Source organism: Taurulus bubalis, assembly GCF_910589615.1.
Source record: "Taurulus bubalis genome assembly, chromosome: 18".
NCBI classification, from domain to species: Eukaryota; Metazoa; Chordata; class Actinopteri; order Perciformes; family Cottidae; genus Taurulus; species Taurulus bubalis.
The window spans coordinates 14,000,411-14,027,711 of record NC_136606.1 but is presented as its reverse complement, the minus strand read 5'-3'; the positions used below and the strand labels follow the sequence as shown (position 1 = coordinate 14,027,711).

Below are 27,301 nucleotides of genomic sequence, written 5' to 3'. Positions count from 1 at the left end.
TTTGTCCTCGATGTAAATCCCAGACTGCCAGGCAGAGGTAGTTCCCTGTTTTAAGGCCTCACAATACAGTGTTTTCAATGGAGTGAGAGCATGGTTTCACTTGTGTGTATGTGAAAGACTTTTTATGAATGTGTGTTTGTATGTGTAATATGCAGTCATATGGGCCATAATGCAAACTATAGCCGTTGCACCACAGACTCAGAACAATGAAAACCTCACGCACACGCACACTAAGCCACACGCGCACACACACACACATACACACAAACGCACACGCACGCACACACAGAAAGTTGGCGTAGTAAAGAGGACGTTTTTCAAGTAGTTTCTAAAATTCAAGGTGACCCTCTAATTGGCTGCGTAATTATGATTCGTCTAAAAATACAGAAAAAGGAAAAAGGCAAACTCATTCAGGGGGCCGCGAGTAGCAGGGTCAAGCTGAAGGAGAGGTTTAATTTGGCGGTGTATCGCTGTCACCCCACACTTACGAACGGTTAGCCAAACACAACTCTAGGCACTTCACCGGGAAAACAGTGGGAGCCATTACCGCACTCGTAATTAGAGACATTGCATAAACTGCAAACCAGACAGCCCCATGAGTAGAAAGGACCTCATTGTCAAAATGTCAAAGAGTCACGAGTGCAGAGAGAGAGAGAGAAGAGCAGCTGAGAACATTTAAAGAAGGTGTGTTTGCATGTGTGTAAGGGGGGACGCGGGGATGCATCTCTTCAACGCTAATTAAGACGCTCATTAGGGAAATCGCCTCAACTGCGCCTTGCCTCTAGCTTGGCCTCGGCTCACACTGGGGGAAACTGATTACCTGAATTCCTTAAGTAATCAGCACCTCTTGCTATGCAGCAATCACTCTGTTTGGATAGTGTGTACGTTGATTTGCTGTTTTTCTTTTTCGAGGAAACACAAATAGGAGAATGTGCAGAAAATCCTTGCTCTATTCCTATATATTGGTTCTCAGCTTGTCCATGATATATTCAGAAATCATAAACATTTAAAGTCACAAATGTGGAGAGAACTGAGTAAGAAAAAACATTCTTTCCCGCTGTGCTGGTCACAGGAAGTGTGCTATGACCCGGTTAAGGCCCCAGTCCTGGATTTGATAAACCAAGCTGTACAGCGGTGATAGAAACACCATGGATTCAGCCTCTGTACTCAAAGTCACTTTGGTTAAACACACCTGCTTAAATACCACAGTGTGGTGTGCATGCGTATGTATTTTGGCTTGCATGAAAATAGATTTTTTTTCAATGTTAGCCATGCCACCATCCTACGCTAATTAGCACGTGAAATCCAGTTGACAAGACTAGACAAAAGCTTGAAAAGGTGTTTGTGTGTTCGGTTTGGGTGATGCCATTTCATGCAATGCACCATGGCTCTCAGGATGCATCATTGCTGAGACACAAAAAGGAAAGAGCATTAGAGGGCCTGTCTGCTCTACACTACTCTGTTCTGGTCTGTTGTGTTGCGTTATGGTGCTAGCCTGGCTTCTAGCCCTAGCTTGAGTGCTCTCTCCACTCCACCATTGTTCCATTTGATAGCACTAAGTGACTGATTTAGGTTCAATGCCTGCATGGAGCAGACAGGCCAGCTGTGGGTTAAGCAGATAGCATTCAAGTGAGCTAACCCAATTCAAACCCAATCAAGCCAGGATTTATTGTTGGGGTCTGTATTTATAAATCTGATAGAGTCTGCATCAGTCCCTTGACTTGCATCAAGAGAGACGGGCCTTATTTCTTTTAGCGGAGGACTATAAACGGCAAACCATGTTTTCCAGCAGGGACATAAATTTAAGGATTTGTAGACATTACCGCAAATGCACATGAAGAATGGGAGGGAGGGACAGGGCCACAGGAAGTGGAGATGGCACAGCTGCAGACATGGCTCCATGGTTCACAAATATAGTCTGTCTGTCTTTCTGGGAGAGGATGCGATTTCACACCAACCGAATCATACCATACCACATATGAAAGCAGAATAAAAACAATCAATACTTAAATACAGGCTGTCTGTGGATAGCTTTTATTTAAAAAAAATGCACTGTGACTTGTAATAACATTTGACTGACCTGTCAATCATTTTAATTTAAGTCATGAGGTGGATTTGGAATTCCTTTGCAAGACATTTTAAACAGGATATTCTTTTGTGTTATATATATATATATATATATATATATATATATATATATATATATATATATATATATATATATATATATATATAGAGAGAGAGAGAGAGAGAGATATGACCCATATTCATACCTAAATTAGGATTTTAGCTTGCAACTAACAGCTAAAAAGAGGGCAGACAGTTTCTTTAGAATTTAACCGTAATTTTTCACTGGGTGACTTTTTGACTAGTTTAGTAATAGCTGTGTCTGGGGTAGTAGGTACAGGGCATTTTATATACTTGTCTCACACGTCCTTGACTGTCACAAATATCAATGTCTGACATTTTCCTCCATTTTGTTACATGTCGGACATCAACACGGTGTCGAGAGTTGACCATTTTTAAAAGAGAACATTTCCGCCGTCCGGCACGTCCCTGCTGACAACCACAACGGTTCCTAAACTTGACCCCATGTGTGGAAAACTTTGCTATTTTCAAACAGTAATCAAAACACTTGTCAAAATGCGACCCAATCACATGCCTTAAGAGCAAATTCACCCGTTGTCAACTCATGCACGCTTTAATCCACCATTTTGAGAACGCTACCAGGAGGGGGGACGCATCGCTGATTAATAAACACAAACTAACAAGGCCCCAGAGTGAGCTATCCATAGGCATTAAATATTACGCTTTTATTGTGACTGTGAGTATACATGTGTGTTTGGATGCATCTATGTGTGATATATGAGTACACACTGTATGTACATGTGCATTTGTGTGTGTGTGTGTGTGTGTGTGTGTGTGTGTGTGTGTGTGTGTGTGTGTGTGTGTGTGTGTGTGTGTGTGTGTGTGTGTGTGTGTGTGTGACTGAACTGAAGGGAGGAGAGAAGGAGAAGTCTCTATGGCCAGGCAGGCTGAGCCCGGCTGGCGACTGTCCAGGATAGGAGCCTAAGGCGTGGGCATGAACAGGCCTGTCAGTCCCCCGATCCTTTAATGATTGATCCAAACTAGATAGCCATCATTACCATTCGTGCACTCTCTCTCTTACCCAGGTCTCCCTTCCTCTGTCTAATTTTACCTTCCATTTGCATGTTCCCATGGACTAATTAAATCTTTCCCTTTCTCTCTCTGTCTCTCTCCATCTTTCTTTCTCTCTCCGTGTCCACTGGTATGAAAAATAATGCAGCACATTTTTGGCACATTATTAAATGTGAGGCCATAATGTATTCCAGTTGGTTGAAGTTCTCTAGACCATGTCTGTAATGAGCACAACAGAAGTACGACTTGCTGCACTGCCTGTGTGAATGCCATATCTCCCTTTTCTCTCCCCTCCCTCTCTCTCTAACTATCTCCCCTCTGCTGACCTTCCCTCTGTCCACCATCCACACACTCTCTTCAGTCTCCAACCCTTTACGGCTGGGGTTCGCTCCTCCATGATCATTTTGGTTCGTAGTTCTGTCCCACTTGGCTTTAATTTACAGTGTGAAAATAATTAGAATCTCACTTTTGCGAAGACTGGAGTGAAAATGTAAACAATGCTTCCCTGCGGGCGGGTGCTTCATCACTTTGACAGGTGCATTTGAATTTGCCTGGGTGGCGGACAGGCTTGGTTATTTATGTGTCAGTCGCACATGGAAGCCCCGGTTGTGGCTGGGACTACGGTTGGGACTGAGACTAGGGACGAGATTGAAGCTCTGTTGAGTGGGGGATGTCGGGTTACATTTGGGAGAAAACAGAGGATGGTGTTGGTTCTGCACCTGGTACCTGGGATGGGGCTGTGGCTGGTTCTGGCGGTATTGGCAAAGGAGCTGGATGTGCAGCTTGTGCTGTGGCTGAGGACAGATTCATGGCTGAAGGGAGCAGAGGGCTGAATGCGCCAAAGTACTATTACCTGGAGGAGGCCGGATTTAGAGTAAGGAAGTGAAGGAAGGCTGAGTTTGGGCATAGGTTGGATGGTGCTTGATTTGGTGCTATCTGTTTTTGGACTTGGCTGGTACTGTCATGCTTTAATGACTCCAGATCTTAAGTACAGCTTCTGATGTAGAAAGAAATTTCGCGCACACAGATCTTTTGAATGTTTTATAAGGTGCCGAGTCACCTGCTTATTAACCAATCTTCTGTAATTACATTTTGATGTTGTTGCCAAAAATTAACCAAATCTGAGTCACACAAGTGTCTGCGTCCTCCATCAGAAAACTTTTGAGACTCTTTGAAATACATATTTTAAAGCAGTTCTGGTTGTTGTTGGCGGGCCCAGGCCCGGTAGTCAACTCACACGGCAACGGATGTAAAATAATAATAATCTCAGGACAATGGACGCTGTTCAGGAATGTTTGATTGTTAAACCAAATTTGCTTTTGTGACAATAGATCAGCATTCTGAATTGTATGCCTGATCGACATGAGGCGCATATGCTCATAACAACTCTAGCAACCACTGCATGGAAGCTACTGTATCTGAAACCGGACTGTTAATTTCTGTGGCCTATCCTTTTCTATCTGTTGTGTTTATATTGTCACTGTAACATATTTAGGGGTTTCCGTTCAACACAGATTTTTTTTGTCCAATCCAAAACAAAAAGCGGTCACAGCATGGACATAAAGTGGGCACAGGAGAACAGATAGAGAGGAGAGGAGCATCAATGATTATTGCCAAGTGAGAGACGAGGTAGACATGGTTGCTTCTTTTGTCCACAGATCCTCATCCACATGCGCGCACGCTCACACACACACACACACACACACACACACACACACACACACACACACACACACGCACACACACACACGCTCACAACAGACAAAGCCTCACACAGTGTGAGGCAACGCATGCGTGCATCTCCAGTGCCTGCGGGCGCTTGGGGCTAGGCAGCAGGGAGTGGGGTGAGGTAGGGAGGGAGGGAGGGAGGGAGGGGAAATGGGGGTGAGGAGTGTGTACTGTGCAGAGCCTCTCTGAGCTATAGAGGTACAATCCCTCCACTCCACCCACACTACCACCACCACCCTGTCTGTCAGAGCTGGCCCGGGCTCAAGCCGGCCCGGGCCTGTTTGCTGAGCACAACACGAGCCAATGACACACACACGCACACGCACACGCACGCACACACACACACACACACACACACACACACACACGCACACATACTTTCAAAGGCTTCTCAAAGGATTCAAAGGCTCTGTACGTCAGGGGTCGCACTGCGCACATGCACATGCTCATTCAGAGATATTAATGTGTGCATACACACACAGATGCAGACCCACTGGCTTCACGCAACACATACATGGTCAAGACAGGCCGCAGCACATTGCACATGGCTGGGAACAGACCAAACCACAAAGCATGAAAGACCACGACATACATGCATGGATAAGCCAAGCAATGTCAGCCATTAGAATGGAAATAGATATGCTATTATTGTAAATTTGGCCAATATGTGGACGGTCGGCAGATATAATTGGAGCAGCTTGAAAATGGCATGGATGCACACTGTCTGCGTTGGGCCTGATTTGGCTGAAGCAAAGGTCTGCGTCTGGTTAACTGCACCACTGGACAAGACAGGCCACCCATTCACATTTGCATGCGGGGACACACGCAAATGTACACACACGTACACACACAGTGACAAAATGGCTCGTATGCTACAGTAGCTTTCATCCACCCTCCTCTCATTACCGTGCGTATTAAAGCAAAGATCATTGGCTATAAATATTTCAACTTGAGTAATCACGGTTGTGTGCAACAACACACTGCTTCCAAAAGTAGCAGAGACCAAAATTGGACTTCGAGAAAAGATAAACAAGCAACATATTTACAGTCAGAACTGAACAACTTTAAAAGAGATTATCCGGTGAGATTATATCTCTGAGTGCCTGAGATAATCCAGAAAATAAGATATGCATAATTCACTGTTACTAATCTCCTTGCAGAAAATAAAGCCTACTCGCAGCCTACAGTAAACAACTCTGATAGTCACCCATTCTACTTCCACACATGTCTGAATCACCCTAAGGAGATGACTTTTCCAGGTTTGTTCTGGAGCCCATTGAAGTTTACCTGCAACTTTATTGAACAAAGGAAATGTGTGCTCAGGGATAATATACCAGGATAATTAAATTAATGACTCAATCTGCAAATGTGTAACTTCAAACCTGCCATACATAAGCCAGATGCAAGCAATAGGAAGTGACAACACTTTTGTGGAAGTAAAAATATTAGCCAGAAGATGGTATATAGGATTAATCTAAGAATAAATAAAGGATATGCAGCCATGCACATTAAAGCGAACGTCTCGATTGAAACTAATACAGTGTTTGGAGACAAGCCCACTTCTGGTAAATCCTTGATAACACGTTTTTTTTTTTTCCACTGGTACACGTACGTTCAGACGTTGAACTCAATTCTCAACATTTCAGGAGCCCAGGCTCCGTATTAAGATGCTGCAGACAGATGTCAAAGTTGAGCATTGCCTTTGATATCCAAAATTTGACTTTGGAGTAGCTTCAACCTAATCAGGCCTCGGAGGCTGGAGGTGATAAGTATCCGAGCCAATAACCGAAATGTGTGTGTGCGGTACGCCACACACACACACACACACACACACACACACACACACACACACACACACACACACACACACACACACACACACACACACACACACACACACACACAGTCTCTTTAAGGTTATGAGTGAAACCCTTGTGAAAAAAAAATCTCCAAATGTCTATTCCTCCTCGGGATGTCATGTGGGTCTGTTAAGATGCGACACCTGTCACAATCACCAGACCTTCCTCATCCCCTCCGGGCCGCAGGAAGCGGCCAAGGTCAAACTCTTTAAAGGAGAGGAAGGGAGAAAGGGGGAAAGAAGTGACTGACGACGGACAGTCACAAAGAATTAAATCTGTCAAGTTCAAGCTGTAAAACATGTGTGGAGTCAGAGGCTGTGTCTGCATCTTCGTATCTGTGTGAGTGAGCGTTACGTACAAAGCTGCCGCTGTGTGTACGCAAAGTATGATTTCATGTGGTCCATCCCTTGTAACATTTCTCTAGCTGACCTAATTCACCAACGCAATACTTACATCCTATTGGTCTACACGTGTAACACTAATCACTACAACCGTTTGGTTAAACCACATTGTATATATAAAACCTCCGAAAAGGACACAAGTCCAATGTTCCTGATTTGTTGCCTTCTGTTTCACATCATGGGATGCGCAGGGGGGAAAAGGCCAGAGCTCTGTAGGACAGAGGAAGAAGGAGGGGATGTAGAGGATGAGAGGAAGGAAGGAAAGACGAAGAAGCATCTCAAAGTGGTGAAAACCTGCCGTCGATTTAATCTCCTCCAGCTGTAAATGTTTTGACAGCTGACGGGCGAAGTTCATATTATGAAGACATTGAAGGAACAAATCTCTTCCTCACTAACAGAGTCACAAGAGGCGAGTGTCCGAAAACACAATCTTTTGAAATACAGCCTCCAATCCCGGCTTGATCCATTTGTGTGACACGGGGGTTGACCATACAGGCTGCTCACCAAAGGCACATCCTTTTTCTTTTCCACTCCCTCGCTCCCTCCCTCCTTTCCTTCTGACAGAAAAGCCTGCCCAGGCCCAGTCTTTGGTAGATAATGACATCCTCTCCCTGGATTAATTGTGAGGGACACATTAAGCAATGGGGCTGACACTCCCTGTAATTAAACTGTTCACACCGACGAGTTCATACGGGAACACTTTCTCTCTCTGTCTCTCTCTCTCGCTGTGCTGCTGGAATTGTTGGCCTGTTTAGAAACGGGAGGAGACATTGTAGTGGTAGGATTGTGAGGAAAGGGAGTGCATCACCTTGTGAGATTTGTTGGACTCTGCCTGTGTTCACAGAACTAGAATAACCATATTGACCAGAATAATAAACCCCCGATTACAGGATGACCTCACCCTTGTTTTGGGATGAGCAGGATTTTCAAAAATGAAGTCATTAAAAAAGAATCCCTCTCAATCATCCATAACGACTCACAGGTGTGAGGCAGCGCCTGTATCTGCGTAGTCGATTCTGCCTGTTTTTTCTTAAGTAGCACTCAAGGTACCACATCGTAAGCATGCAGCCATGCTACAAAAATGGCCGACACAGTGCCAAAACAAGGCAAATATATAGCGAGGTGTAACGCAGAGTGAAAGAAGCTTTCAGTCTTTCAGCCGCCGGCAAACACCCTAAGTGAGAAAGGGGCCAACTTTGAATGTTGTAGATGGGACCGATCCAATCCAATATCGGCATCGGGTGACGTAAAATGCCATTTGTTTTATCTTAGTGATGATCTTTTTGCTCGTTTAACAGGTGGTGAGAGTCACTCTCAATACAGAATCATTCAGACGCTTAACTGACTTGTCTTGGCATGATTAACAAATCAGTCTCTACTTCCTCCATTCTGCATCCAACACAAACAGATTTCTGGCCTCGCCTTGTATTACTTGATCAAAATTATTTTGTTCACACCACACACTATTTTGCAGTCTCGCACATTGTTGTTTTTAACTTATTTCATAGTTTTGTTGATGGTTCTCTACACAGTTCTTCCACTTTTATTTAAAATATTCACTTTGAAAACTCTATGAAGGAGTTTATACATTTTCCTAATTTTATGCACAAAGATATCCAAATGATATCGTATCAGCAGATTCAAATTCAGGTATGGAATACAAGAAAAAAAGGAAAAAAAGAATCATATGTACAAACAACAAATTCCTTTTTAAGAAACACCTCAAACAAGAGACCATCATTTGATTGGTTCTCACCAGCCGTCATGCCAAATCCTTGTAAAGTGAGACTCCTTCCTCACTTCCTACCTCCCTACTTCCGATACCCTTGCTGAGACCACACCCATCTCTAAAATCAGTCTTCATTTTGATCTCAACTGCACACCTGTAAAGTTTAATGACAGGATCTAGCACGATTGAGACGCTTTCGCGGTGACAAAATCTGTCTACAGACATGCAGACAGACATATAAACACCTGGCAAAGTACACTCACTGTCGCGGCTGGGAATAAAATGACTCACATTAAATACATACTCACATTTGATGAATCCGATGGTGGAGAGAGAAAGACTAACCTTACAGAAAATCTAACGTGCAGACATTGTGCAAAATGCACAAGGACAGAGTAATGGAGAGAAGCGCCCGTAGCTCATTTAAGGAAGAGGTGGGTTCATGTTAAATGTGCACAAAGAGCCCTTAAAAGAACTGTTGTGTGAAAAGTTGTTCTTTAAGTAATTTGTTACCATAAAATCGTATACGTGTGAACTGGAAAGGAGGTGAGAGGGGACATGTGTTTGGTCTTTATCTGTCTTTTTCCCCCCGTCTTTTTTTAACCGCTACGTACCGTCTTCACACATTACTGCCCAGCAAAGTCCGTGACCTTTTCATGAACACAGGCATGTAGCCTTTGCAGTCATATCTCATATTGAGCTCCCTAATGCTCCGACTGTGGATGCTGTGCTTGCTGCTACGTCGCTCCTGTCCTTGCCTGCCTGCTTTGCTATCGCCTCGGGCCATCGGGGCCTTCAGTGCTGTCCACTAAAAAAAAAAAAAAAAGGAAGAAAAAACCCATCCGCTGTAATTGAAGAAGCCACTCTAATGTGACATGCACATGCGGGCTGGCAGAAAGGTTTGCATGCATGTACTCACACTTCCATGATGTGCATGATGGAAGACACACATGCACAGACATACTGTATAAATGCACACAGTGCACAGGCTCGGACTCATACACAGAAAGCTAAGCACACGAATGCACACACATGCACCACATTGCTCTTTGGTAGAAGTTATTGGGGGGTTGGTAGGACTCTGGTGATCCCATGTTAATGCACACACACACGCACACGCACACATACACACACACAAACACAAACACACACACACACACACACACACACACACACACACACACACAGACCAGTAGTTGCCCTCTGACTCTAGACGACCCCTCCTGAAGCACTCAGCTCCTCCTCTCCTCTCCTGGTGTTCCTGTGTTGCTGTTATGGGTTCCTGTTGAGGAGCTGAGGGTTCTATTGTTGTGTGACAGCGGTTCCTGTGTATCATGTCACGGCCTACCGCTCCCTCTGTCCGCCTTCCTCTCCAACGCCTCTTTTTCCTTTGCTTGAGTTTAGATTTGCGTCTCAGGTGACCTCATCCGCACTTTACTGTACCATTGGCACGGCAAGACTGATGAATAAAGCAGGGGAAGTGCTACATGGCATTGTTGTCTCGTAAATAGAGTGAACTGAATTACTGCAGAGAGTTAAGAGGCCACTATGATGCCTATGAAATTATGGTAAATGGTAAAAAGGGTATATTTAGTGTTTTGCACATTTTTGCTATATAGCTATACATCATAAGGTTTTGAAAGGCAAGGCAATATAGAATATGTCTGAATTAACTTTTGCAATTTGATTAAAGCAACAAATGTTCTTTTTTGTCACATGGTAATTGCTTTTTTGGCATTTTTTTTTTCCACATGTTAATGACCCGGGTATCTCTCTGGTTAGATGTTATACCATCATGACGCTGCTGCATACATTAAAATGTAGAACACATCTGACATGATTAACAGCCAGCCTCCCAGACTTAGGTTATCATTACCACTCCAATCTGTGCTGTTTGACTCTCAACAGGTTTACTCCCCACCAACCATGCTGCTGTTGCAAAGCACCTTGGGTGTTCCCAAACTCGCCCGCTGGTAACCCATTACCTAGACATACGGAGACAAACGGCACGAAGGTACGCAAATGTTGATGCAATCAGGTTGCGAAAACATCTCCAGGGCCACCGCCCCCCATCCTGCTCTCTCCCTCCTTCCCCACTTCTTTTAATCTCTCCCTCTCTCCTTCAATTATCACAATGTCACCACCACCACCGGGAAACTTTCCTTTCAGTGATATAACAGGAGAAGAGCTTTGCAGCGGGTGAGCCGGCGTTCTACTCTGTCATTGTCATGGCCGTGGCTCTGACAAAACAGTTTGCGTACCTGCTTAAGTATTACAGAAATTAACACCTCCCTTCCAGGTACAGTAATCAGCGGGGTGACGGGAGACAATTAATTAGGTCCATCTGCATCACTGGCTTTACATAATTAATGGGGCTCATTACTGAACCACTAGTATGATGTGGAGCATGCTAGCACACTCACTAGCTCAGAGCGCGGCAGCATCGAACGCAGTAGAAAAGTGAAGGCTTCTGTTTGTTTGCTTCATTCTGCACAAAGTGTACAAGTTTCCAAACAAAATACTTCTTATTGGCTTATTCCAAAGGTTTTGTTGGCCTCCATGATAAACCAGAAGAGCAGAAAGTAAATGGTACCAACGCACTGGGTACAAGTGAATGCAAAGACGTTTACTTTACTTTGATTGTATTATAGAATAGCTAAAACAACCCACTCAACCACACCTCACTATAAAGGAGGATATAAGAACATATATTATACATATATGACACTTTTATTTTCATTCAAAGCTTTGATTGAGGGATTGGAATGAGGCTTCAAATGTGTATCATGTTAATATTTTATGACGTCATCACCCTTAAAAAAAACAACCTTGAACATAATTCTCAATTTGAAGATAGTGATTCATCGGATTAAATGAGTTAGTAGTTTTTTTTTCTCGTTAATGAGCTTCCTTTGATAAATAAGACTTGTCAGTTTCGTCACGTAAACATATGTAGGTGCAGACTGAGCGCTGCGGTGCTTGGTGTGTGTGTGTGTGTGTGTGTGTGTGTGTGTGTGTGTGTGTGTTTGAGAACAGGGGTAACAGAGACAGGGGACGAGAAGGTGGACTGTTGTACCCAAGGTTTCTTTTAGTCAGTCGACTACCAGACCAAAACAGTGATATTTTCTAGTAAGCTTATCCAAATCCGCCCGACCCGCATCACTTCTGGAATAGTATACAAAAAGTAAAGCCTAACAATAATATTAGTACATGTAGCAAATGTGTCCTTCATCTGCAACTGTGCAGAAATAACAGATTTAAAAAGAACAAATAGACAATAGAAAAGGCGTGCAGAATTTTAATGTTGATTTAGAATTTAAATGTCAGCATTATTCGATATAACCCTAAACATTACATGAATTAAAAATAAAAAATAAAGTAAGAATGGGACATAAAGTGTGTACAAGGTGTGACTTCTGCTACACCTGCACATAGCAGTGGAGAGTCCAAAGTGTGAGGCAAGTCTTAAAGAATTTCAATTATGAAAAATGCCATAATTGGTGTGTGAGCTAATGCCTCCTCTGTCAGCTGTTATCCACAACACTTGGGGCTAATGAGCTTTGACGGAAACTGGTTCTTTTTTTCTTTCCTTTCTGGGATCAAATTAAAAGAACACACAGGTAGATAGATCCTTGACTCATTCACACCCCATTGCTTAGCTGGTAAGCTCCACTGCTGACAACTTAACCCGAGAGTCATATTTAAACCTTGAAGCAACTCAAATGATCATATGGCATGGATGAATCTATAATATAAATTTAATTGGTGAGAAAGTAAAATTAGATTATGTTTTATTACTGCCTTGTGAAAATTACAAGTTTGATAATAATAGGCCATTTGCAAGTTGGTTATTGAATGTGGATTTTTTCTTTTTTTTTACTGTTTCATTGCTGGAGGGAGATACAGACTCAGAGAGATTTTGCTGACTTCTGAGTTACAGCACATCCGGGAAACTGCTTTTCAGCTAATTGATTATAATCATCTTTCATTTGTTTTTTACTTGCTATTCTGTTTTGTGTTCAAAACGAGAATAAGCAGTGGTTAAGTCATGATATTACACCCGCCATTGGGAAATCTCTGATGCTCTGCACACTGCAAATGAATTTCCTTCATTAAAGCCACATTGTATAGCCTGCTTCTTATGCATATCTGTTGTTTAACACCAATTACTAGCCTGCTTGCCCAATAGCGTGGTCACATCATGTGTAGTTGAGTATTCACGTGATGTGACCAGTGGTGACAGTTCAGGTACATGAGACCCTGATATTCAGGTAAAACGAGGGCTGGCTGGTCAGGCAAAAGGCTAACTGGCTGACAGATTTCTAACTTGATTCTATGAAAGGTTTCCCGACTGATGCACAGTCAAGCAACAAATTACGAAACTGTGATCCAATGCAGCTGGAATGCCTCTAAAGGTGCAAGAGAAGAGGGTCTAAAATGACTGCAGCATGTTGTAACCTACCTCAACTACGAACATTTTCCATTTCCAGTTGCCCTGTCTGGCACCTGACATATAAATACAAATTAGTCTAAAACAAACAAGAAGCATTTGCAGTTCCTGCTTGCCCCAGCTCTGATTTGTTGAAAATGTCATTCTTTTTCCTTTCAAGAGCGTATACTGTTCAATAACTTTCTAAAATTGGCTAAATATCAGCCTGCTGCTGTTCCTGTGAGTACCTTGTTTTCCTTCTCCTCATCCCTCCTTTCTCTCACTCAGCTAATGAAGGCCTCGTGGCCTACTGTTATTAAAATTACGCCCTTGCCTCTGATATTAATTGGGTCCGTAATAAGGAATGCGTCGGATTCATTATTTAATTGCAAGGGCACATTTGGAATACAGTTTCTAAAATGTATTTTTAATGAAAAACACTACATCCTGACCTAATCATATCAACCTTATTCTATCTAATTAAGGATGCAAAAAATCATTAGAGTTGCAAAATATTAGCTTCAGCTCTGTCGGGCTGCTCCTTTGCGCGCCTTCATGAATATATTTTTTTCCTGTCTATGATAAATAGTTAATGAGGGAAAAATGACAAAAATGTGCATGTAGGCAAATTAGTCTAATAGGGATATGTCTTTGCTGAGTTGGGAAAGTGACCCTTTTCACAGGAGAAAGTGTTACAATAATTATGAAATAATGGCATGGCCCATCTTATTTTGATGAAAAATGGCCAGCTTGAGTAATGTAAAAATCATAAAATGCAATAACCCTAAATTTTCATCACGCTGGAGAATGTGTTAACGTGTTAGCATTTTATCAGTTTAATAACGGCAAATTAGGGACAATATGAAGTATGCTGTAATTGTTGCTTTGGAGGGAGATTTGCAGTAATGCGAGGATGATTTAGCAGTGCCACCACAGCAAGAGGCCATCAGCGGCTAAATGAAGCATTTTCTTAATCACAAACTTTGGGGGTGTAATTTCCTTCAAAGTCTCCAAACATTGGGAGGTTCAATTTTCTCCCAATAAACAGGTCCATCACCATCCCATTAGCAGCAGTGTAGTCACCTCTGGCAGCCCGGGTTGTACTTAGTTAAGGCTTACAAGACAGGTGTTAAAAATATATATTCTTTTAAGAACGGACAAGCAGCAGTTGAACACTTTATGTGTCGTTACAGATAACACAAATCTAATATTATTGTGAGTATAATATTAAATTGTAAGGAAGTAAGATCATACATAAATCATACAAATAGTAACTACCATAACTGTCACAAAACATGTTTTATAGAAAGTTTTTACTCCACCAGTAAGACACAAAATATTGTCGCCTGTGGTTTCTGGTTCCATTTGACCACTTTATAGCCACAGAAACTCATGCAAGCAAAGAGCAAGGGTGTTAATGAACACGGAGAACACCGAGCGATGTGTGCCACTAACAAATCCTGCGGAATAAATTAAAGGGAGCTGCAGTTTGATCGCTGTGTTCCATTTCCCTTATCTCAACAAGTCACATTTTCAATCACTATGCAAAGATTTCACATCGGGTGTAGGCTCGGTGCTAATACACTGCCCTTCCCTGTGTCATCGGCATCGACCTGCGCTGGGCTGTCAAACATCTCTCCCAAGCAATAGTAATTTCATGGGGACATAGATTTATGCAAACTAGAGGCCTGCATTCCCCATGACACCAAGTTGTCCATCTTATGCCCATGCACCCTACTATGTGTGTGTTGATTGAGCAGTCTTTCTTTAATGAAATATCTTCGGAAATTGGTTTCCACCGACTAATCAGGCAGCCCGCTAGCCGAGTTTCTGTTTTGGTAATTATCTTGTACTAATTAGAATGAAGCTAAAGACCTCTGAGATGAATTCTCAGCTTTCTGAAATGTAACTAAAGAAAATGTAATGATATAAAATGAGCCTATCCTATACATCCTCTCGGACGTAATATCTTTGTATAAGTGACCAGACTGGACGCGGTGTTGATTGAAGCGTGTGATCCGATCATGGCTGCCGTTAAATGTTCCTTCTAGTGTCACACTCATCTTGCCTCGGCCAGATTTTCCTTCAGAGCCACAACATGGCACTGTAATTACTCGGTCCAATCTAACGGACAAGTATCAGTGACCTTTTGGCTCATTAATTCGTCGGGAAAACATCCATTAGCCCAATTAACCACCAAGGGTTTGAGGAGATGAGTATTTTCTAGAGACAGGAGAGGCTGCAGTGTGGTGAGTTGCTTACCTTGCGCCTCTCCCCATTAAAGCCTCTCCACTGCTCCGCCTTCTTGACAATGTAGCTCAGCTCCTGATTGGACAGCTCCAGGTCTTGAGGCAGGAAGTACATCCCCTCCCTGGCTGTAAGCCGCTGAAAGACGTCCAGCATGCGACCATCGTTGTGGAATCTGGAAGGTGGGGTGTGAGAGAAGAAGGTGTGGTAACAGGGGTGACACCATCCTGATCACTGTATTTGCCTTGTAAAGGTCACATGGGGTCAAATGGCAAAGCAAGAAAAAACATACATCTTAGTCTTGTGTCAAAGATGAAAATTGTTGATAACTAGCTCTGCGGCTACCTCCATGCTAAACATGTCCTCTTTGTTTCACAATGGCAATGGTCCCAACTAGCTGGTAAATATATGAATCTTCTATTGATTTCACAAAGCATATTTGTAGTGTGACACTCTACAAAAGTCTAATACATCAATGCAAACACAATGAAAGAGCAAAAGGAATCAAACAAATTGGCCTGTGAGTGGGAAGCACTTTGTTAACACAAGCTGCTGCAATGGCTGTGTTTGGCTGTGGGTCTGCGTGGTTGTGCATCTGTTACTGTGTGGGAGTCAGATCCCGGGATATTCTTCAGTGTTAATGCCGAGCTTCAAAGATGGCAGATGCAATGGACGTGCTGGTTGCAGATGTGTCTGGAGAGACCGGCTTGAGTCACAAGAAAACGTTCGGCACAGCAGAAGGCATATTGATTCATACCTCCAGAAGAGCGCACATCACCAAAGTGTTAGTTTTCCTTTGCACACAAGGGTGCATGCAGCCAAGACCTAAAAAGAATCACCATATCTGTAAACAAATGCTTTGGCTGACCATCAAAACCGGCAGACCTTGCACCCTTCCACAGAGATTCAAGTCTGTCAGAGGGTAATCAACTCTCAAATAAAACCAACATCAAGGAGACAGGGATTTATACAAGAAGCTGTTGCGGAGCTTTGAACCCAGCATCATTCCCCATCACTCTTGGGAGAGGGCTGTTTGTAGAATCTTGACCTCAGACACAGGAATAGCATGTGTTCATTTTCATCCTACACTTAAATCTGGCTTCTCATTCATTTATGCGGTGTCTCTTTGGGAGGAATTCACCATCTTTGCATCTTGGTGCTTCAAAACAGGCTCATTTCCTTGGTGTTGGAAGTGCACTGAATGTAAGTAGTATGTGTTACTTATATCTGAGGTTCAACCTGGATGGTAAGGCTCTCATCAGCTCTTCTTCGGTGTAGGGGGTCACCTTAAGAACATGTGTTAACTCATGGAATATATTCTAACGGAATATTCATCATGGCATGACCATGGTGGAGAAAAGGGGGAGGGTGTTTTTGCATGGGAAGCGTTCGTACGATAAACAAATGAATTTCCAGATTCGACTAAATTAAACCACTGAATATGCTCTTTATCATTACTCTTTTAATGCAAAAAGTTAAAGAGTGTCCAACCAATCGCACACCAAAACACATGAATTTTACAAGATGTAATAGCCAATCAGAGCATTTTTGATGATGATCAATGAGTGATTTGGCTATTGTATAGCTATGGGGTCTTCCTGCCCCTTTACCTATAGTCAATGCTGAAACTGAATGCTGTATTTACATTTAGAAACATGCAAGCTTGAGAAACACATAAATTACATAAGGGAATGCAAATCCAGTATTTTTTTCTTTGGGTTTTGAACCTGGTAATCATTTGAATGTAACCACCCCAACATCAATGCAACATCACTCACTTGGTGTTTATGAAGTTTCAAAGAGGATAGAGATTCAAAACACATCACTGATGTGTATATTTGCAGCCAGTGAATAAAGGCTGCCTAAAATGTAATTAAAAAAGGATAACAGTCCATTCTATCTATACATATAGCCTGAGGGATTTTTTTAGAAATAGGTCACGCTCTGTGTCAGAGCCCCTTCCTTGCAGCCAATAGGAAACTGTAACCCATAAAATTATCAGCTTTGCTTCAGCCTCGTGGCCTACATTCAATACAAACCCGTGTGGCGGTTGAGTGGCAGAAGTCATTATTCCCGGCTGCTGTTTTAATATTGTCCATTTAGCTGGAGCCCGATAAGCGTCCCGCTTACTGAAATTAGATGGCACCCTCTCCTCGGCCGCCAATCTCAAACTGATTAATTCAATAAGGGTTTTCTTACATTTTGAGCCGTTAATGGGATTTGGTCTCATATGAGGGTGGGAGAACACACCTTGGATGAACACTGAGTTACATTATTCAGTAATTTATCATCCGCCCTTTTGCTTTTTTCACTTCCATCCTGGGAAAAATGATGTCCTTCTATTATTTAAAAAGTGCAATAGTCATCCTTAAAGCTGGACATTTTGAATTAGTGGTTCTGCTGTGCATGTTTAAGTCTGCCCTCCCATTGCAATGCAGTGACACCTGTCAGAGAAAAACACTCAAAATTTGACTCAACAGTTATTTGAAATCTTCGAACAGCTCTATAAAGCAAATGAAGACTTTATAGGAATAATGTGTTAAAAAAAAGTAAAATAGTAAAATAGAGTATGCGTGTGCACCACCATGCAGATGCAGTCTATTTCAATATGTATGAAACCTACAACGATACCAGCCATGCAAAACATTCAGCCTAACCGGATAATGTAAGGGGGTTATATATTCACGCTATATTAAAACGCATCTAACTTTTGAATTAGGAACGTTTTCTGTTTTTCCAACCAATTGCAGAGTATGGTGCGCTCAAAAAAGGCAACTGTGTGGTGTGTGTGCGTGTGTAGATGTGTGAGGTTGATGCATAGCTGCATAAGTAATTCCATGCGACTATAAAATCAAAATGGATTAGATCAACATTTGTTTTCATTTAAATGTTTTTCTTTTTTTATGTGCTTGTCTGTGGTCAGAGGAGAGGAGGAATTGGTGGACTAGTGAAACATGGCACGCGGCTGTGGGGGTGAGAGAGTCATTTCTGAACCAGTGCTTGAGAGTAGTACGCTGGTGAGGGCTGGAGGGGTTTCAGTTAGGGTTTTCCCCTTTTATTGGTCTTACAATAGGTCTACAAGCTGTGTCAATTCAAAAATACCCAAATGATAATTCCCAGCAAGAGCTGCTTTTTGGACATCAGGAAGGTTAGGGCTGAATGAGCAAGAGTTTAAAGAAGGAACCACTGGAACCAGAATGGATTTATGAACATGCTCAGGTACGTTTACTGACATGCATTGGCACTATGTTGCTCTTAAAGCAAGAGCCAAATTGGGTGCATTTAATATCTTCCAGAAGATTGGCTCATAGCAGGTTACTTTGCTGTCATATAGAGTGACAGCAAGACAGGGACCAAATCCCTTTTTAGTTTGCCAAAAGATAGGAATTGGATCAGGTCAGCACCTCACTGTGTCCCTCACCTGAGGATGTTAATGAAGAGGATGGTTATGGAGAGCAGGAAGAGGACCGCGTACAGGAAGAGAGTGATGACCACTCCGGCTGCACCTGATTGGTCGACCCGGTAGAAGTGCCAGTAAAGCTTAGCTGCGTCACCCACCGGTGTGTCTGGGCTGTAGGCGAGACGCTGAGGAGACAGAGATTGAAAGAAAAACAAACAAACATCTATAACTGTTAAAAGGCTCAATCTCTTGTCCAGGACAGAGATGGATCAAAGGAAGATCACCTGGTGGCTCAGGGACTAAGTTTCGCATATGTTTCACTTATATTGCTGCCTTTTCAAAAGCAGAAAGTTAACAAAGGTTTGGATTAATTTGTTAGTAATTAGCACGACATATAAAGAGTTAGTCAGACAATGACATTTAGCTAGGATCTGATGAAGACATCACCTCTGGTTAACTGTGAACAGTCTAAATCATTTGCAGTCTTCCTCACTGACAAATTCCCAGCCACGAACAAAAAAGACACCCATCTAACCTTGCACATTTTCTTTCTCACCCTCTTCCCCTCCCCCTTTTTTGTAATCTAAAGTCACTTTGCCAAGATAAAGTGAACTCCTATTTAAAGTGCACAAGTGTCCAAGTTATTTTTAAGTGACTTACCCCCAGGACGGCATCCACTGCAAAGACTGCCAGGGGGTCGAGGACTGTCCACACTCCCTGAGCCATGATAAACTTTGACGTGAAGGAAGGGAGTGAGCCAAATATTTGTTGACAGCCCCATCTGATCAGAACCAGCAGGAACGTTACTGCGTTCAAGGTCAGGGGACCCACCACCACCATCGCCAGCTCCTCCCGGGTGTGGAGCAAAGAACTCTGGTAAACGAGGTCCACAGTGTGTGCGTGGAACTGGAATCTGCAAGGGGAGGACGGAGGTGGGTGATGTGCTCTGATGCGGGTATGCGAGTGTGAAATATGTGTATGTGTCAATATGTGTCTTGTATATTTGTGTTTGTGATGCTTTGCAGCTCAAGGGCAACTGGTTCCAGCGATTCACACACTATGTTATATTGTTTGTGGTTGATGCAATCATAGTTAATTAGTCTGATGACAATTAACATTGTAATTTGCTGTTTTGTTGGCATGTTCTGCTTTATTGGTCATGTGTAATATTTAAGAAAACTAAATAATATAAGATACTCTATTTCACCCTATGTATTTTTGTTTGTTTTGTTTTTAGTTTAATTCCTATATATATATATATATATATATATATATATATATATAAAAATGAAGAAAAAAAAATTGTATCAAAAATGTATACAAGCTACAAGTAACATTATTGACACCTGTGCTGTTCCCCGAGAGAGCATATCTGAGCGCCCTATTGTAAGTTAGACTCCCCATTTACCGCAAGCCTCATGAGTTTCTTAATCTTCCCATCAGTCAGGAGGACGTAGAGCCAGTGGTGGGAGAGGAGAGGTCCAGTTTTTGCTCATTAATTTCCATCTGATTTGCTCCAACAGTCCAGTTTCTCTCAGATACTGTCCATTAATCTGACAGTGGAGGTCCATTGGTGTTTTATCGGAGAAAAACACTCCTAACACAGAGATTCGTTCCTCCAGAAGTCCCTTTAGAGCACAGAGATTACCTCACAGAATGACCGGTACAGACAGGAGAGTGCAATGTTATTTTTAACACTGTAGAGCTATATTTTCCAGATAAATTGCCCTGATAAATCTAATTCCAAAGAATGACAGGGGAATATTTCATTTATAGGGAATCTTGATATAATACAATAAAACCTTCTCGTTCAATAAATTCTAACAGCGTTTTGACATTGGCAGCATCATTCCATATGAAATCAAATTCGGTGTCTCTTCAAATGTGATATTTGAAAATTTCCAAACTGGATGTACAGGTACTTATGTAATGGTCTCAGCACGTGCAGTGCTATTGTCAGGCAATGCGGACCTTGATCGGTGGGGAAAACTAAGTAAATCTACTCAAAAACAACAGGTTACTAGTTCTTTATGTGAGTATTTTCATGTCATGTTACTTCCACTCCACTGCATTTGATAGAGAAATATTGTACTTTTTACAGCACACTAATCATTTGAAAGTTATTTAGCAGATTTAATTTTTCTTGAAAACCTATCATGAACATCTAATACATTGTATTATATATTGTAATAAAGTACTCTTAACCACCCAACGGGAGAAACAAGAACGTTGGCCCTACCTGACTCAGCAACCAAAATGCTATATAGGTATTGATGCAAAAGCAATAAAAGGCCAATAATATAATATATAATAATATACATCACTGACTGTTGCATATGCCTGGGTGCATAATGAGTAGTTTTGCATTTAATTTAGTTATGTCAAAAAGGAGGAAAGGTGAGCTCAAAGGTGACTGAAGCAACACCGGGGCCCCTGGGCACTCGGCTGTCCAATGATGTCCGAGGGAAGAAGGTGGCAAAGAGAGACAGGGAGGGCGAGTTAGAGAGTGAGATGAAAACAAGAAGGGAGGGAGGCCTGTCAACGCACCAGCCACGCTGACTCTCTCTCTCTCTCTCTCCCTCTCTTTCTCTGGGCACCACCAGCTCTGGCCGTTGCATGGAGAGAGAAGTGCTTGGAGGGAGAGCAGCAGATTTGGACATGTGGAAGTTGTCATCCGACGTTGACCCCCTCTGTTTTTGCATTTTTAGTTTTTTCACCTCCTATCCACCCCCTCAGTCCATCCTTTGTGTTTTATTCTGCCACTTTTTTTCCCCTCCCTCAGCCTCCCTCTATCACTTTCGATGATTTAATGCGTGATGTTTGCAGCCCCATGTTATTGTAATAAAAAAGGGGTTATATGCATGTTTGCAGCCAGCTTGTTTTATTGTGATGAATTAAATCAGCACCATATGCCATTGAGATGTGATTTAACAGTTCTGTGGTATCTTATTGCTGTTTTTTATCAATGCTGTGTACCAAATAATAACAATAAATTCCTTCCAAATAATGTAGCCTGTTGGGACTTAACTCTTTGTGGTGAAATCTACAAACTCCCCCAGCAAATGGTTTGTTAATATTGAGAGAGTCTTGTTAAAATGTTAATGGGGGGATTCCAAACAGATAATTTGGGCATATCCAGTGTGTGCGCATGTTTGCCAACACACTCGCACACACTGCACATCCTCGTTCTCTCCTCTGCTCCTTAACCCCTCCACATCCCATTTCACAAAACGTACTTTGCATGTGTGTGTGCTTCTGAGCTTGGATGCATGTGTCGTGGGTGAGTGTGTGTGTGTGTGTGTGTGTGTGTGTGTGTGTGTGTGTGTGTGTGTGTGTGTGTGTGTGTGTGTGTGTGTGTGTGCTTCTGCAATTTGCTTCAGTTATCTATGTATCTGGCCTCTCTGTAAAATAATTTATGTCAGCAGCAATGCATGTGCTCATGTAGTCCTGCTCTATGTGAGTACATCCCCCCCCACGCCACGACCAAACGTGTGTGTGTGTGTGTGTGTGTGTGCAGGGTGATATCAAAGCAAGCAAACTCACTTGTTGACAGGAACTGCTATGGCCTGGAGGTAGAGCCACTGGCTGCAGTAATGCAGGTAGAGCCTCACAAACCACATCAAAGCCAGCAGCAGCATAATGAGGCCGAGCTGCCGAACGGAGCAACGCCAGCTACTATGCGACTGTTGTTGCCGCGGCAACGGCAGGCCCAGCTCGGACGGCAGCATGCGGAGGGCCAGACGGGCTCGCTCGGACAGGCGTGACGGGCGGGAGCCGGAGCCAGTCGGTGCTGATCTGTTTTTAGTCGGAGAAGAATCAGACGCACTGTACATGACACATTTTTCTGTCTTTTTCTTTTCTTCTGACAAAAACATTTATTTAAATAACTTTTTTAACTCAATTATATGTATAAGTGTTATCCTCTAACGTTACAAAGTCTTTGTAATAATACTTCCTTCTTTTCATTTCTGATATTTTGCATTAGATTTTCCCCCTCAGCAGCTATAAATAAAAAGGTCAACACTATTATTAGTTATATTTACGTACATATTCTTCAATTCAGTGCCAATACTTCCTTTTCTGTGCATTACGTGTCGTATTTCAAAAGCATTTGTTTGCGATCATAAGATCCATGCAATAAAAAATAGGTAGGGTAATGTAGTATTCAAATTGAAACACATTCACACATACACACACAAACAGATAGGAATCCCTTCCAGCAGTGCTCAGCTTCCCTCAGCACCTCTGCCTCCTTTGTGCCGCCCTTTGTCAGGCCTGCTCAACTATTCCCTTTCAAATAGAGGGCACAGATGGAACAGTGGAGAGGAGAGAAATACTCAAAATATGTTACAATGGGCTGGCAACAGCCGAGCATAACACACTGTACAGTGTGTGTCTGTGTGTGTACAGTAAATGAGTGTGCATAGTTACAACGTGCATTGCAATCTATTTATTATAGTTTGAACATGTCAACACAAGCAGACACTGATGACCTCGCTCGTCTGGCTGGCAGTAATTAGACGGAGGCTAAAGGAGGTGTGTACAGTGGAGCTGTGGTAGCATCACACAGTGTGACTTTAGGCCTTTGCCTGTGGACATCCCTGTGTCTCACCACCGTGTCCCAGAGCACAGTTGGAATTCACTTTGTAGTGTGTATCTAGGGAAAATGGTACACTGCCTAAAGACGAAAAATGAGAAAAAAACAGAATCAATTGTGTTACCCCCTCCTCTCCCCCTTACCAAATAATTAGGCTAGACTTACATCAAAATGCAGCGCTGTGCTGTCTTTAGCTGGTGTTGCTGCTGAAATAAGAACCGTCACACAGCTGCATTGAAAACAAAAGAGATCATCTTTCCTGTTCCTGTGAGGTGGGTACACTCTCTGAAGTGTTACATTATTTGAAGTTATCGAGTTCCTTAGTGGATGCACACGAGAGCCGTGGTGAAGCGTACAGTACACGTGGGAGAACTCGAGATTCATTCAGAAAACGCTCAGTCAACAGTTTGGGCTGCTAAATATTCATAGCTCGGCTGAAATAAACTGGAGCAGAGAGGATAAACATCTGGCATAAAAGTCAGTTACAGGTTGAGATTATAAAATACAGCATGTGTTATCCCACTGCATGTACACTGTAGGTTTCCTGTGTGGGGTCAGTGAGATGCTGCTCATTCAAGATAATATATGCAGCAGGGATGTAGGAGGAAATCTTGGCATCTATTGCTTTTTCATTACATGTAAATGAAATCATCTGAAGGCATTGTTTACTGTTGTTGTTGTTTTTTACTTTACTATTAGATGAGAGCAGCAGTATGTGGTAAAAGAACAAAGTGTGAACTCTTTATAATGTCATGCCCCATCCTCCATATTGATGAATGACACTGGCAATTAAGATAACTTTAAATTCACCACGCTGTACATTGAGATAAATAAGCCACTTTTGAATTATAGAAGATATTGCAAACATGAATATGTCGGCTTTGAGGTCACTGTAACAAAAATAAGTTTCGCTGCGACTGTATTCTGCCGTCAAGTGTGTATTTGTACAAGATTTTGAAGTGTGACGCGAACCGAAGGATGATGATGTCGGAGCGAATGCGCGCCTCTTTATTATGATTTTGACAAAAGGCTCTTCCATTCTGTTCCAAGCTTTGTCCCGACTTGCTTCACTGTGTGGTGGTAAAAAACTGCTTTCTGCGTGTCTGCGAAAGTGGAATTACAGACTAGACAAAAAAGCAGCGTGTCACAGACACAGGCAAGATGCTCCCCTGTCAAGTGACATTAAACGAAAACAGCAAATACAACCTGACGCCCATCTTTCATATAATGAAGATATTGATGATGCATGAAAGAGGGAATATTTTTAGCCTTTCTTCATGGAGCGGCCTCTTCCAAAGGAAACCGGTAACATGATGTGAAATCTGTTATCGCCACTGAATTGATTTCATTATGGCACCTCCAATTACAAAAGTACAATACAGAAAAAGAGGGAAAGGCAAGGAAGGGGGTGGAGGTGTGGGCTTTTTATCTCGCAGGAACGAAGGATGTTTCACAGCTTGTCCCCAGAACGACTGATAGCATGTGGCGTAGCGGTCCAGAGATGATACTAACCATTTCAACAGGCATGCATTGGCACATAATACGATATTTTAATTGTAGTATATGATTCGGGGATATGTGGGCCAGAAGATGTTCCCTCATTATCTCAGTCTTGATATGTTTGTTGTTCATTCCCATGTCATCAAAGCCTGTCGCAAAAGGACTCATCGTTCTCCTTAAACCTTGCCACACAGTGCCAAAGCCTGTAAATCAGCTTTAACTAGCGTATATCTGTCAACCAGTAGAGCAAGAATCATCTCCTGGACTGGTTTTCCCAGGCTGTGTCCCGTTGTACGGCATGACAACAAATGTGAGCTGTGCTTTTAAAAATAGCGCAAAGTGAAGAGCAAGTACAGACATGGATAATGAGAGATGGAGGGGAGGAGAGTGTTACACTTTAAATAGCAGATTAATGTTGAGGAGGCTCCAGGGCCGAGGAGAGCGGAGGTAACCCTCAGAACCTCTTTGCATTGCCCTGATGGCTTAAACCCTCCAGTCGAAGGCCACTTAAAGTATTGGATTTATCCCTTTATTTTGAGGATTAAGTTATTTTCTGTCACTTTCTTATTTGGGCCGACGGCATTGTTTATAAATGCACTAAAACCACACATCTTCTCCCACATAGTCTAAGAACGGTTTGCTGCTGGGGAAACAGAGAAAGAGAAAAATTGTGTGAAAATAGACTTAAAAGATTGACAGATAACGTGATTGTTTTCTCAGTGGCCCAGATGCACGAGTGTCTTGGTGATTATGGAAGTGTGATTATCTTAGGTGTCGAGAGATAGAACTGAAGATACCACATCTTTGTTTACATGTCATTCTTGAAGAATACTAATAATGCATTTGTTTTGGATTGTGAGAGTGTGTATCAGTCATCTGTCCTCTGTGGGTTACACAAGCAGCTCCTTTCTGAGGCGTTATGAGGACTTGTCTTTGAAAAAAAAAAAGATAAATCATGTGAAACCTAATTTGAAACAAAGTAAAGTAAACAAATGTACAAACAACAGACTAACAGAGCACGGGCAGCCTTTGTTGATTCTGTAGTTTACCGTCTTTATCGTTTGGATTAATCTGTAAAATGGCCAATAGATGAATCAATAGAAAATTAGCTTTAGTGACAGCCCAAAATCAATCATTACAGCAGTGGTCATTGGAGAGCCACCTGGCGAAGAGCAGGTTAACTTTGTGTTGCATAAACATGAACAAATGCACACTATGTCTGCCAATCCAAGTTTATAAATCATGTGCAGATGCTACAGTAATTCCCACAGTAGAAACTTTAACTGCCTATTTATTGCATTTACGGAGAGGCATAAGCTTACGTAATGATTGGAATGTTAGCAGGCTTTGCACAGGTGGGGCAAATATAATACAGGAAGCTATGAAACCTCACAAAGTGGAAATCACAAAGAAACCCGCTCCCACAAGATGTATTAAATGATAATCATTGGTTACTAAGCTGGTATCGTTTTCCAAAGCACCTTGAATATGTGTGTGCATAAAAACAAGTTGAACAAAGCAGCAGTATATGCCTGCAAGGCTTTTAGATAATTGAGTTCTTTTTATATCATCTGGTGAGAAGTTTTATTTATACTGAAAATAAAATTCACAAAAGGACACAAAAGATACCTCAGATTTAGATTTAACTTTGTGCATGCTCTCTCTCTCTCTCTCTCTCTCTCTCTCTCTCTCTCTCTCTCTCTCTCTCTCTCTCTCTCCCAAGTACAATTACCTTACCTTTTAAGGGCTTTATAAGCAGAGATTTTTACAGAGACCCTGGCAAAGCAAGAATACATATAATTGAGTTTCATTGACAAAATGGGACCACAGTGGCAGGTATTTGGGGTGTAGTCAAAAGAGAATTATGGAACAGTGACTCAGCTGCAGAACTGGAGTCCGTCATTATGTAATTAAAAAAGTGCAACAATGCACCACAAAATTATCAGAATTATTTGCAGCTGACAGGGAGTGGAGGAGAGCATATTCAGAAGCTGTGAAAAAAGAAATGTTCCACTAAATTAGGAATCCGTGTTTGACTAGTAGGTTGCTCATTTTTACAATGCCAGGGAGGTTCTCACATGCAAGCAAGCATATGAGGACAAAGGAAAAGGCCACAAGTGCTCTGTGCTGTTGATCCGCTAGCAGTAGATATGCAACACTGGGACAGAATCATAAGCTCATAAAAATGTTGCATTGATGATTATATCACATTTAATGTGAAACCAAGTGGACTGAAAAGAAACATTCACACC

At 42.2% G+C, this 27,301-nt stretch overlaps 1 protein-coding gene across 1 annotated transcript in view; it reads right to left on the bottom strand.

Moving 5' to 3' along the window:
* The window catches only part of ofcc1 (orofacial cleft 1 candidate 1), a gene marked incomplete at both ends in the record, with an annotated part of 89,511 nt that overhangs the window by 6,837 nt on the left and 55,373 nt on the right, over positions 1 to 27,301 (bottom strand). The window contains 4 exons of the mRNA XM_079234278.1: positions 15,568 to 15,727; positions 18,974 to 19,137; positions 19,613 to 19,865; positions 22,496 to 22,747. Of these exons, the coding sequence (XP_079090404.1) occupies positions 15,568 to 15,727; positions 18,974 to 19,137; positions 19,613 to 19,865; positions 22,496 to 22,747 (829 nt within the window). The remainder of the gene's footprint in view (positions 1 to 15,567; positions 15,728 to 18,973; positions 19,138 to 19,612; positions 19,866 to 22,495; positions 22,748 to 27,301) is intronic.